The sequence below is a fragment of the Girardinichthys multiradiatus genome, chromosome 20, assembly GCF_021462225.1.
Source record: "Girardinichthys multiradiatus isolate DD_20200921_A chromosome 20, DD_fGirMul_XY1, whole genome shotgun sequence".
NCBI lineage: Eukaryota > Metazoa > Chordata > Actinopteri > Cyprinodontiformes > Goodeidae > Girardinichthys > Girardinichthys multiradiatus.
This window is the reverse complement of record NC_061812.1, coordinates 26,843,420-26,857,314: the sequence shown is the minus strand read 5'-3', so window position 1 is coordinate 26,857,314 and position 13,895 is coordinate 26,843,420. Positions and strand designations below refer to the sequence as shown.

General features: G+C 40.0%; 1 protein-coding gene across 1 annotated transcript; it reads left to right on the top strand.

The window, feature by feature from the left end:
* Positions 1-4,837: 4,837 nt before the first annotated feature.
* On the top strand, positions 4,838-11,302 carry LOC124856421 (amphoterin-induced protein 1-like). Its single transcript, XM_047346811.1, has 2 exons — positions 4,838-4,972; positions 5,768-11,302. Exon 2 carries the CDS (start codon positions 5,832-5,834, stop codon positions 7,233-7,235), a length of 1,404 nt encoding a protein of 467 aa, XP_047202767.1. The 5' UTR covers positions 4,838-4,972; positions 5,768-5,831; the 3' UTR covers positions 7,236-11,302.
* Positions 11,303-13,895: the final 2,593 nt, after the last annotated feature.

Sequence of the window (13,895 nt, the reverse complement as noted above, 5' to 3'; positions counted from 1 at the left end):
TCATGTGGTGCAATAGTTTGGAATGTTTACAATTGTTTACACTAATTGCATGCATTAACATCCTATTTAATTGGGGACAAAATGCACAGATGAGAGACACCATCTGCTCGGCAGCTGATCTTGTGGCCATTTTCAGTCTTAGAAGGACACTCAAACTCAGGTATACACATAATTACTACCCACAAGTAGCTTTGTGAATTTGTCAGAGACTTTAAAATATTTTTGAGCAGAATGCTAAAAAAACAAAAGGATCAGACTAAGAGCATCTCTGCTGCTTCAGTGGCCTTCTGCACAAGTAAAGTCTAATTTCATTATTTTTACAGCTTTGTAAAGTGCATTTAGTGTCATGTTTTGCTGGGTTTTTGCTGGACCAACATGCAGAGAGCCGCATGGTAAGCATAAATATTTCATAACTGAACTGATAAACACAGACAGGGTTACAGACATGGAGTAGGTAGTAAACTGGAGGATCAGCGGCGAGCAATGAAAACCAGAGTACAAATAGAGAGGTGTTGTGGGAAAAGACCAATTAACTTGAAGAGTTAATAAGGAGAAATGTGGAGCAGCCGGTGGCAGGGAGAATGCAGAGCAACTGAAGGAGGGAGGTGTATTAATACAGAAGAGAAGAGAAGTCCAGGGAAGTAACAGAAATATCTAAAAACAAGAATGACAATAACCCTAATCTAATAAGAATAACAGCAACTTAACAGGGAAGTGCAGAGAAATGGACAAAAAAACTCAAAAACATCTATTACAGGAGAATCGTGAAATTAAGACTATATTTGTTGTGAGTTAGCAATACATTAATAAATTAAACTGAACTAAATTAAAACCACTGACAACAATTACTTCACATCCAGAGTGTTTTTGTTGGTACTTATAAAGAATCTTTACAAACCAAAAACTATTAATAAGAAACCTCTTTCTCTAGCTTCTAGATAGTTTTAGTCATAATATCTCAATGTTAAAACTGCCAATACATTAATACTTAAATACAGCGAACATTTGGTGCTACAAAGTGGTGTTTTTATTTGACCAACCAAATAAATCCAAATACTCTCATGACCACCAACAAGACATATCCAATATTTATGTACTGTTTTTAAATGTCTATAACATATTTACAAAAACAGACATTTAAAAACCCTTGCTAAGTAAAAGGAAACAGAAAACAAAGTTATGGCTTAAAGATGGATAGTTAGTTTTGAATTTAATTTATCCTACAACATGGCATCACATGAGTTATTACTCCTCATTTAACCAGACAGACATTAGCATTGAAGTTGTGCAACAACACTTAAAATAAAAAATGCGTTCATAACAAATGAATAAAGGATGCGTTAAGTTGGAATAAGCAGAAAGTAAACTTACACTAACTTCTAATAAAAGAAAAACCAAGAACAGATCATGTTGTTGAGGATACCCTACTCCTCTATACTGTCATACATGCACAGATCAATTTATAATAAAAATGAAAATAAATATGGTTTATCTTCAATTTATCAGAGAGTTTAATTAAACCCTTTCATGTCTCCATTTATTTTCCAGCCTTTGGGCATTAGACATCCCCTCACCAGAAGAAATTGCTGAACTCATTTAGCTAATGGACCAACATGAACAGGGCATCACTGGATGTGACCTTATTACTTGCTGCCACTAGCCCTGAGCTGCACCTCATTTATAATTCACAGCATAAACAAAAATCACCATCAGTCTAACACCTAGATCCACCTCACTAACTGATCCTTCCCAACTCAGCGCTGATCAAACCACACCAGCTGGGTGAAATGGCTGTCGTGACAGCTGCTGGGCTAAAAAATCACAACTCCCGGGAGACAATACCACATTGTGATCGTGACTGGGTTGTAACAAAACATTGCTTTTATTTAAACAAGTCAGAAGCGGCAGACACAATTATGATCCTGCTAGTTTAAAGACAGCATAACCGTCGTTCATTCCTGTCTTTGTTTACTGGTTATGACAAGCAGTATATGATATTATTTACTGGGAACAAACTCCAGCGCCAGTGTATCCAGAGTTTGAAAAAAACTGAAAACTCCTGTTCTAGTCTTTCATTTATTTAGCCAAATTTCAGTTCAATAAAATAGCGTAGCCTCATTAGGTTAGTTTATTTATTATCATTATTATTATTATTTATTAGTTTTTTTCAGTAATTCAACTAAAAAAGAGAAAATCACATTTCTTTTCAGCATGTTTTGATGATTTTGGCAAACAGCTATGAAAGGAAATCAAACCATAATTCCACACTAATAAAAAAAATGAATGCAAAACGTTTAGCTTATGAAAAATATGTCCATATATAATGCATACAGCCTCAACTTGATTCATGAGTCAAGTCCCAAATCAAGTCCAGAATCAACAGATGCAGGTTCCAAGTCAAGTCCAAAGTAAAAGCTTTCAAGTAATAAGTCAAATCCAAGTCCTAACCTCTAAATTTCAACTCTTAATAAAATCATTTGATCAAATGTGGAATTTGATTATGTGTTTTTATTGAATAATTAACAGCATTTATAACTGCTTAATAAAAGGTTTATTATTATGCCAGGACAACCAGGCCCAAGTGGCCAGCAAACATTAATCCAGCTCGACAGCAGAATTATTTTTAGATTTCTGTTCTTTTTACTGTATCAAACCTGCTCTTTTTTTGTTCTCTATCAGGAAAATAATCTAGTTAGTGTTCATACTGTTTCATTCTGTCAGTTATTTTCTTTTTTTGTTTAAGAATTTGTCTTAAATGATGACAAATCTTACCTATATGGTCATTTAGTGAGGCTGCATGATGGTGCAGTTATTAGCAATGCATCCTTGCAGCAACAAGGTCCTTGGAACAGCTTATTTCTCATCATTAATAGAAGAGAACAAGAATAATCCTAGGCTTCTCTTTAGTACAGTTGCTAAACTTACACAGAGTCATAGTTCTGTTGAACCATCCATTCCCTTAGCTCTCAGCAGTCATGACTTTATGGGATTCTTCTTAAATAAAATTGATTCTATTAAAAAGAAAATATTTGACATACTCCTGAAGATGATTACTTCATCCTCAGCAAGTGAGACAACATTGGAAGTAACTGTAGAACTTGATCTGTGTTTGGACTGTTTTGATTCTGTGAAGCTTCCTGAGTTATCAGAAATATTAGCTTCATCTAAACCTTCAACTTGTATGTTAGACCCAATCCCAACCAAATTATTTAAGGAAGTGTTCCCTCTGATTACCAGCCCCATTTTAGATATGATTAATTTATCCTTAGTAAATGGATATGTACCACAGGCTTTTAAGTTAGCTGTAATTAAACCTTTACTTAAGAAACCTTCGCTTGATCGAGATGACTTGAAAAATTACAGGCCTACAGTATATATAGATATATATATAAATATATATATCTATATATATTGTTTTTTCTTTTTTTATATATTTTCTTTATTAAAACTTGATACCAAAAGGGGCTTTATGTAATATTCTTGATTGAGATTTTTTAGACACTGAATCTGCAGTGCCAAAATATTTCCTTTTGAAATAATTTGAACACACTCCCTCTTCTTCTTGGGGTCAGAACATGTTCAATGCCAACAAATAACAATGAGGAGACTGGACGGATGACGCAAGTCCTGAATACAAAAACAAGTACTATATTTTACTGTTCCTGGTTTTTAGATTTTTTGGGTTATTTCAACATACGTCAAAACATTGGGCATTTTAGAAGATAGTTAGCATTTTTTTAGTTTGCATTGTTCTTATTTCCATAGCTTTTACTGCATGGATCTGCACAGCAACCATGTAGAGAGTCGTATTGTGAGGAACATTGTCTATCATTTCCATTGCTTTAACAAATATTTTTCTCAGTTAAAAAAAATCTGTTTTTCATTGGACTGTTGTAAAGGGCCCACACCAAAACCATCAAATGAAACAGCAACACTTGAATTAGTTCAGTCTGTGTGAATTCAAGTAAAATTAAGTAAAATTAACCAGTTTCACTTTTTGAATAGAATCACCAAAGTAAATAAACATTTTTATGATATATTTACAATGGCATTGCTGTAATAATAGTAGATAATAATGTAGAAAATCCAATTTCTAACTTTGGTTAATATAGAAATCAATCAACACTTCACTAGTTTTTGTGAAATTCATTTTCAAATTTCCAAGCATTTTTTCTTTGATTCCCATTAACATCTTGGCAGGTAAATGTTCCACTTTTATTTATTTATCTCTTTTTTTTCTCCTACATTTTTTCTATCCAATATTGACCTGTGTCAGTGTTAATCACGGTCATGAAGCAAATGATATTCTTGCTCCTAGTGCTGAACTCTTGTCAGATTCTGCATGCTCATCACGTCTTGTTTTAATGACTGCTGCAGGTTGGCACAGCGTCTTTGTCCTGACCTTCTGCAGTTAGGAGAGGATCCAGAAGAATAAAAGAAATATTGAAGAAAAAAAAAATTTATTTGAATTGCAGCAAAATTGAATAATCCTCTGTGACCAATCTTGCCAAAACAAACATAAATTTGAGGGTTTGCCTCGATATTAACCAGATAAATGGACACACACCTTTTACTTGATGTTGGTGATCTTTGTAGTTTATGTGATAAAGATTTCCATGATTCACTACTACCCATCAAAAACTATATCTTATGACTGTCAGCTTATGGTGGTGTATCTAAGTAAATTTTCCCATGCAGAGCTGGAGTCTGTTATTGTGTAATTGTAGACTTCCAGTGATGTGACTGAGACATTAGAGAGAAGCGGAGAAGAGAGGATCAGCCCCTCCCCTGCTGTTCACACCCCTAGGATCAGATAACAGCCGGTTGTATTTCTCCCCTCGGAGGTCTGGTCTGCTCAGTAAACTCTGCTTCTCTGTGTGCTGCCTGGACGGACAGATGGAACCGCTGGTCCCTGCTGTTCACTGCTGTGGAGAAAGAGGATGAGACCGTCCTGTAGCGCAGACCCCTGAAGGTAAAGAAGAGGTGGTTTGGACCCTGCCCAATGGGACACATATTTATTACTCTGCGGAGGAAATTAATGACATGATAGTGACCAGGGATCGAGTAAAACCTGCATGTTTTAATCTAATTGTTTTTTCATTTGACAAACATATCATTTTAATCATTACAAGTGTTTAGGGATTAGATTTTTGCAGTCTACACACAACTTTTTGTTGTCACTGCACCACGCCTGCAGAGTGCTTTTGTATTTGACTTCATAATAACTCATGTTTTTAACTAACATCTCCTCCTTTATGTCTCCTTGTAAAACTATTCTCAAACCTTAAACATACACCTTATGTATTTCATTTGGATTATTTGAAAATCCTAGTTTGCTTGAATTTTTACAAATAAAAATGTGAAAAGTGTGGCATGACCTTATATTCAGCCTCCCTGAGGTAACACTTTGCAGAACCACCAATAGCTGAAATTTTAACTGCAGTTCTTTTGGGGTATAAAAAATTGCCCATTCATCTTTGCAAAAACCTTCAAGCTCAGCCAGATTGGTTACAGAGTGTCTGAGAACATCTATTTTTAAGTCTTGTTTCTAAACCAGATTTTAGGTCTGAACTTTGATTGGTTCATTGTAACACATTAAAATGCTTTTATCTAAACTATTCCAATTAGAAAAATATTTTGAACAGTAATTCTCCGTCATTTTCTTTCTTTAGAATGAACAAAAACGTGTGGGTCCATCGCATGCTACCCCAATACAGCACGTTTAAGTTGGCGATTGTAACACATGCTGTTTATGTTGTGTCTTTAGAGCATCCAGAACCCACCCTGGACCCTGGCACACCATATTCGGATCTTACAGAAAGAACCTCAACATGATGGGGACCTCAAGAAGATGTTCCATCCTATTTCTGACTCTAGCTTTACTGTTTCCTGTGGTTAGAGTTAATAGGCTGCTAAAAAGAAAGCCTCTGGACTACCAAATGCTTTGTGTGTGTGCTAGTGACATCATCAGCTGCTCTAAGGTGGGTCTAACCAACGTTACCTTAGATCTTCCTCAACATACAGTTGTCCTGGACCTCAGCTTTAACTCCATCACTGAGCTCTATGCTGCATGGACCCCAAAACATCTCAATAGGCTACAAACGATGCTGCTAAACAACAACGGACTCACTTTCCTCTCCTCTGAGGCGTTTGTGCATGTGAAAAAGCTTCGTTATCTGGACCTCTCCTATAATGGCCTCATCCTCCTAGATGAGTTCATCTTTGAGCCACTAGAACACCTTGAAGTGCTTTGGCTTTTCAAGAACCGCATATCTCAAATCGATCGCTATGCCTTCTCTACCATGGGTGCTCTGCAGAAGCTCTACATGAGCCACAATCAGATCTCACGCTTTCCCTTGGAGGTGCTGAAAGAGCGAAGCAAGGAGGATACTTTCAAACTGCTGGATGTTTCCTCTAATAAGATCAAAGTCCTGCCAGTGCAGGAGCTTCAGACCATGCGTGCCTGGATCAAGAATGGTGTCTACTTCCACAACAACCCACTGACATGCAGCTGTGAGCTGTATAACCTAGTGGCCAGCTGGCACCTAAGAGAGCTAAACTCTGCCTTTGACTTTGCAGGCAACCACACATGTGGTGTTTCAGGTAAGCAACATGAAAAAATACTGAACCTGAACTGTAGTGAGGTCAAGATTCTCATCAAAAAGGGCTATCTGGAGCAGACCCTGGTTCTTGACTGTGACACTAAACACAAGTACATGGAGAAGACATGGGTACTGCCAGGAAACATCCCAGTGTCTTCAGCAAACGACTCCGCTATTGTAGATCGTGGTAATTACCTCCACATAGGGCCCCTGAAGGTGGAAAACTCAGGGGTTTACACCTGCTATGCTACCAATGATTCCCTCAGTGACACACTGCACTTTACTGTGGTGGTGCACAACTCCAGTATGAGGGGTGGGCTGGAAGATCTAAAAACAGCATACACCACCCTGGGAGCATGTGTCGTCAGTGTAGTTTTGATCCTTGCCTACCTCTACATCCCACCATGGTGCTGTGCTTGTTGCTCAGGTGGGAAAGACGACCCCAGAGACAGCTTCCACTCCTCGACTGCGAGCCTCCCTCTGGAACACGTAGAGCGAGGAGCGGAGGCCGGGGGCTTCGCCTTCGGAGATGCGGCCATGCAGAAAATTAAGGATCAGCTGGAGCAGAACGGGGGATTGAATCCAATAGGCGAAAAAGACGAGGAGTGGCCGAGGGTCAGCAGGAAGAGGTAGAGGACTGAGGCGGGCTCTGCCAGCTCTGGGAACTCCAATAATCCCATGGTGAAACAAACAAGATCAATAATAGCCCAGTGTTGCTTTGTGTAAACTGAATGTGTGAAAACTCTTAAAAGACTTCTTTAAAACTCAACTTTGGGGCATACCCTGCTCTCCACAAAGAGGTTAAAAAACAAAACAACTGGACTTCAGTTCTTCTAGTTGAAGATGTTTTGCTCTTCATCCGAAGGGCTTTCTCAGTTCAAAGCTCTTGAAAGAGTAGTTGCAAGCTTTTAAGTTGTTTGGGATGTGCTGTTCTGCATATCTACATTCACATGCGGATCAGACTCCTCTAACAAAATGGCGGCGTTAGCGTCGTTGTTAGCCTGGGTCACCGAGAGATTTTTAGATCATATGCAAGAAGTGAATTGGTTTGAAGAAGGCTTAATGCTAAACTTTATGTTTTTGACAGCTGAAATCTGGGGCCTCCTCCTCTGTTCAGTTGGTTTGTCTCAGTTGCCTTAAATGGCTTCCTTCACTCCTCTCTCAAACTATCTATCTTCTCTGTCCAAAATCTGGACATTTTTGTCCTCAAAAGACTGTCCCTTATCCTTTAGATGTAGATGTCTGTTGAGTCATGCATCTGTGGACCACTGTTTAGTTTCTGAAATATAGAAGTCCGGGCACTGAACTGCATACACCACGCGGCTCAGTACGTGTTTGGGTATTTTGATGTTAGGATCTCTGTCCGAGAGTTCGTTTAGGTCTGAAATTCACTAGGAAGTTGTGTTTGAAAAAAGTACTTCTGAGTTTCTCAGATGTTCCAGTAATGTACAAGACAGTGTTTTTGCATAAGGATCAGCTGGAGCAGAATGCAAAAAACATCGTCCTCCCCCACATCAGAATCCAAATCAGCTTTATTTGTCACGTTTGTGCACACAAACAAGAAATTTAGCTTTGGTTTAACATTGTTCTCAATGAAGACATTTTTTTCACAAATATAAAAGGGAATACAAAATATTTTTGTAAATATGTATAAATACAGGGATTTTACAAAAAAAGAAAGACATAGTTGAATTAGTGCAAAAATGTTTGGCATCGAGCTGAGCACTTTGTCTGAGGGTAAAGCATTCATCAGGGAAACAGCCTGGGGAAAGAAACTGTCTCTGTGGCAGATGTTTTTTGCAAATAGCACTCTGTGGCGGTTGTGGCACTAGTTGCATTGAAGGTAAAAGTCTAAACAGTTTATGTCCAGGATGTGTGGGGTCTGCAGAGATATTAGCTGCCCCTTTCTTGACCCTAAACCTGTACAAGTCCTGGATGGAGGGAAGGTTCGCCCTGTTCATTGTGGTCTAGACCTGTCATGCTTTTGTGGATGAACCAAACCACACAGTGATGGATGTGTACAAGACATACCGGATAATGGCAGTGTAGAAGATGACCTGCAGCTCTTGTGGAAGGTTGTACTTTTGTTTTGAGTTGCCGTAGCATGTACAGTCTATGCTGGGCCTTCTTATGAATCGTCTCTATGGGTGTATTCACACCTGCCACTTTTGGTCCGCTTTAAATGAACCAGAGTGCGTTTCCCCCCTTGGTCTGGACCTTTTGTGCAAGTGTGAATACATTCAAGCGAACCCTGGTCTGGACCAAACAACTCACGTTTTGGGGTGATCTTGATCCACTTTCAAACAGACTCTGGTGCAGTTTGCTTCTGATGTGAATGCGAACGGGCTTCGATTCGACCCAGCTACAACAAACATACGTCTCTTTGCACTTTACAAGCCACCGTATCATTGAACGTTATACTGAAATCTTACCTGCTGTCTGTTACCAAACGACACTGCTCGCATCATGTTTTTTGGGTCAGGGCACGCAGAGCTTGTCGTCTTCTTCTGCTTGCATTTGCCAACGCTGTTCCAAAATTAGAAGTGGAACATTGCGAAACTGACATTGAATGAGCTGCTCTTGACACTCACAATGATTTTGGAGCCTAAATAACCGCACAATTATGCAAAACAAATTTAAGTACGCAGGACTTCCATGATAGTTTTCCTCCACTTCTAGGACTGTGCTCTGTCCCGCCCTAGTCATTTCTGTCCAATGGGATTAATGATCATCACACAAGTGGCTTTCTTTATAAGTTATGGCTCACTTGCAAAAAGTACAGTGTGAAAGCAAACAGCACCAAATGAAAAAAAAATTAAGTCTGCTTCTGGTCCGAACCAAACAACCAGACCAAGGGACTTCCCTGGTGTGAAAACACCCCATGTGTGAGGACCATCAGAAAGGGTGGTTTCCGGTGGTTCTGACCGCACCAGTGTACCAGCCGATCCACCTCTTGCCTGTACTGACTCGTAACTGTCCTTGATCAGACCAATACCAGTTGCGTCATCTGCAAACCTCAGGAGTTTCACAGACGGGTCCGAGGAGGAGCAGTTATTTGTGTACAGAGAGAAGAGGAGTGGGGACAAAACACACTCCTGGGGGGCGCCGGTGCTGATGGGTCTTGAGTGGTGAGAAGATGCTCCCGAGCCTCACCAGTTACTGCCGGTCAGTTAGGAAGCTGCTGATCCACTGACAGTTGAAGGTTGGCACTTTGAGCTGGTTGAGCTTCTGGCGGAGGATGTCTGGTTTGATGGTGCTGAAGGCCAGGCTGAAATCTACAAACAGGATCCTGGGTGGTCGAGGTGGTGGAGGATGAAATGTAGTCCCAAGTTGACTGCATCATCTGCCGACCTGTTTGCCCTGTAGGAAAACTGCAGAGGGTCCAGCAGGGGCCCTGTGATGTCCTTCAGAGACTTCAACACCAGCCGCTCAAAGGATTTCCTGAGCACAGATGTTAGAGTGAGCAACATCTGTAGTCATTTAACCCCATGATGGAGCGTTTCTCGGGGACAAGGATGATGGTGGAGCATTTGAAGCACAGGGGAACCTCACACAGCTCCAGAGACTTGTTGAAAATCTGAGCAAAGTTTGGGGCCAGTTGGCCAGCGCAGACTCTCAGGCATGAGGGGGAGACATTGTCAGGTCCTGGAGCATTCCTGGTCTTCTGACACTGAAAACCCTTATTTGCATCTTCCTCAGAGATCTTAAATCCAGGCAGGAGGTTTAAGGAGAGAAAGGTGGTTGGTACATGGGGAGCTTTTGTGTCAGAGAGAGATGTGAACGAGTTGGTGGGAGTTATGAATGGCTGCTTTTCAAACTTGCAAAATAAGTTTTTAAGTTTGTCTACCAGACAAGGGTTCTGGTCAGGGTGTGGGGACAGGCTGCTCTAGGCAGTGATGTTCCTCAGACCAATCCAAGCTGCGGCTGGGTTGTTAGCTGAGAGGCTGTTCTTTAGCTTCTTGCTGTTTGGAACATCTGGAACATTTGAGAAACTCAGAAGGACTTTTTCCAAACACATCCAGGTGCATTTCAGATCTAACCAAACTCTCAGACAGAGGTTGTTTCATCTAATGGACCAAATTCCCACGCAAAAATCTAAGTGCCGTTATTATTATTACTGGCAAAACAGGTTTGCAAAATATATTTAAGACAGAGAAGGGGGCCAAGTGTGGCAAAGCTGATTTTATTTTAAGGCTGTTTACACATTTTTTCCAGCCCTGTCAAGAAGTGTGGATAACACTGAATATAGCTTAATGGAAATATATTACTATTAAATGCCTAAAAACTCTCATGAACCCAAGTCCATTTGCTGTACACTTTAGAACATTAGTATCTGAATTATTGTTTGCATTTATAATGGAGGTACTTGGAAATGCTTTAGGGACCACAAACACTGAGAAACAAAAACCGCATGAACAAATAGCATGAAATTCTCTGAAACATTGCTTCTGAATATCCGGTGGCAGCAAAGAAAGGAGAGATCTTATGCTGTGCAGCTCACTGTGCTAAAACTGAGATGCTCATATTATGCAAAACATGCAAAGCTTAAATATTAGTGTTGGCAGTTCAGATTTCATGCTTTATGTTACATCGCCGTATCTGTGTATGCTGTACTACTCTTATGCAATTTAACTTGATTAATATTATACTGTATATACGTGTGATTAAATCTCAAGTATAAATGTGTCCTTTTTCACTTACAGTGGCCTTTGCTTTTGTGAACTATAGTTTTAACAATTGTTTTCAACGTTTCAGAGAAAGGATATGTACAACAGAACTATTATTACCTACAAAAAGGTAGCTGAGATTAAATAAAAGGGGCATGCAGCTTAACAAACATAATTAACGGAAAAAAAAGTACTTTTCTCCGAGAGTTTAGCTACTAAAGTTCAGCTTTAGTCAGTTTATTTTACATCTTCTTTGGCATTGAACTTGATTACATTCGATTTTCTTTTACTATTCTTGAAGGCCAGCAAACGGATAGTCAGACAGGCTAAAAATAACACTGGTCATGCATCTGAGCTAAAACCTGTAATGCACATAGTAGATTTTACTGACACTGACATACAGGGGTTGGACAATGAAACTGAAACACCTGTCATTTTAGTGTGGGAGATTTCATGGCTAAATTGGACCAGCCTGGTAGCCAGTCTTCATTGATTGCACATTGCACCAGTAAGAGCAGAGTGTTAAGGTTCAATTAGCAGGGTAAGAGCACAGTTTTGATAAAAATATTGAAATGCACACAACATTATGGGTGACATACCAGAGTTCAAAAGAGGACAAATTGTTGGTGCACGTCTTGCTGGCGCATCTGTGACCAAGACAGCCAGTTTTTGTGATGTATCAAGAGCCACGGTATCCAGGATAATGTCAGCATACCACCAAGAAGGACGAACCACATCCAACAGGATTAACTGTGGACGCAAGAGGAAGCTGTCTGAAAGGGATGTTCGGGTGCTAACCCGGATTGTATCCAAAAAACATAAAATCACGGCAGAATTAAATGTGCACCTCAACTCTCCTGTTTCCACCAGAACTGTCCGTCTGGAGCTCCACAGGGTCAATATACACGGCCGGGCTGCTATAGCCAAACCTTTGGTCACTCATGCCAATGACAAACGTCGGTTTCAATGGTGCAAGGAGCGCAAATCTTGGGCTGTGGACAATGTGAAACATGTATTGTTCTCTGATGAGTCCACCTTTACTGTTTTCCCCACATCCGGGAGAGTTACGGTGTGGAGAAGCCCCAAAGAAGCGTACCACCCAGACTGATGCATGCCCAGAGTGAAGCATGGGGGTGGATCAGTGATGGTTTGGGCTGCCATATCATGGCATTCCCTTGGCCCAATACTTGTGCTAGATGGGCACGTCACTGCCAAGGACTACCGAACCATTCTTGAGGACCATGTGCATCCAATGGTTCAAACATTGTATCCTGAAGGCGGTGCCGTGTATCAGGATGACAATGAACCAATACACACAGCAAGACTGGTGAAAGATTGGTTTGATGAACATGAAAGTGAAGTTGAACATCTCCCATGGCCTGCACAGTCACCAGATCTAAATATTATTGAGCCACTTTGGGGTGTTTTGGAGGAGCGAGTCAGGAAACGTTTTCCTCCACCAGTGTCACGTAGTGTCCTGGCCACTATCCTGCAAGAAGAATGGCTTAAAATCCCTCTGACCACTGTGCATGACTTTTATATGTCATTCCCAAGACGAATTGACGCTGTATTGACTGCAAAAGGAGGCCCTACATCATACTAATAAATTATTGTGGTCTAAAACCAGGTGTTTCCGTTTCATTGTCCAACCTCTGTATATGTCACAGTTTATTTTAAAGGTATTTAAAACATCTGTTCAGTTTTACTTTTAAACCTCCCCTGAAAAAAGTGTTCACAATGCTTGACCTCTTAATATTTTGTCATGTTATAACCACAAACTTCAATGTTTTTTATTTTTATTTTATATCACAGTCCAACAATAAGTAGTCTATAATAATAAAGGAATAGAATCCATGGTTTTTAAATATTTTGCAGTTAAAATATATATAGTGTGACATACCATTGTATACAACTCCCTTAATTCTGATACCCCTAAATAAAATTCAGTACGAACAACCATTTTCGGAGGTCACCTAAATAGAGTCCACTTGTGTGTAATTTGATCTCTGTATAAACACAGCTGTTGTGTGAAGGCCTCAGATGGTTGTTGGAGAACAGTAGTGAACAAACAGCATCATGAAGACCAAGGAAAGGTTTAAAACAGAGTTAGGTCATGAACCAAAACTTTAAACACAGAGCTCTGTTCAAACTATTATCTGAAAAATGTAAACATTATTACACAGCTGCAAATATACCAGGACATGACTGTCCACCTAAACAGACAGACCATGCAAGGAGAGCATTAATCTGAGAACCAGCCAGGAAGTCCATGGTAAATTTGCAAGAGCTGTACAGTTCTGCAGGTCAGGTGTGAGGATCTGTTGAAGGGACAACTATAAATCCTGTACTCCACAAAACTGGTCTTTATAAAAAAGCAAAAAGAAGAAGTTATGTTTTATGTTTGCTGCAAGTCATGCAGGAGACACAGCAAACATGTGGAAGAATGTGCTCTGGTCAGATGAGACCAAGACTGAACTACCTGACATACATGCAATGTGGTGGAAAACATCACCAGGAACCCACCATCCAAACAGTGAAGCATAGTGGGGGCAGCATCGTGAACAGGGGATGTTTTTCTTCAGCAAGGACAGGGAAACTGGTCAATGTTGATGGGAAGACAGATGGA

Excerpts from the sequence above, each read along its gene's own strand:
- LOC124856421 (XM_047346811.1), top strand. The coding sequence starts at position 5,832 with ATGATGGGGACCTCAAGAAGATGTTCCATCCTATTTCTGACTCTAGCT.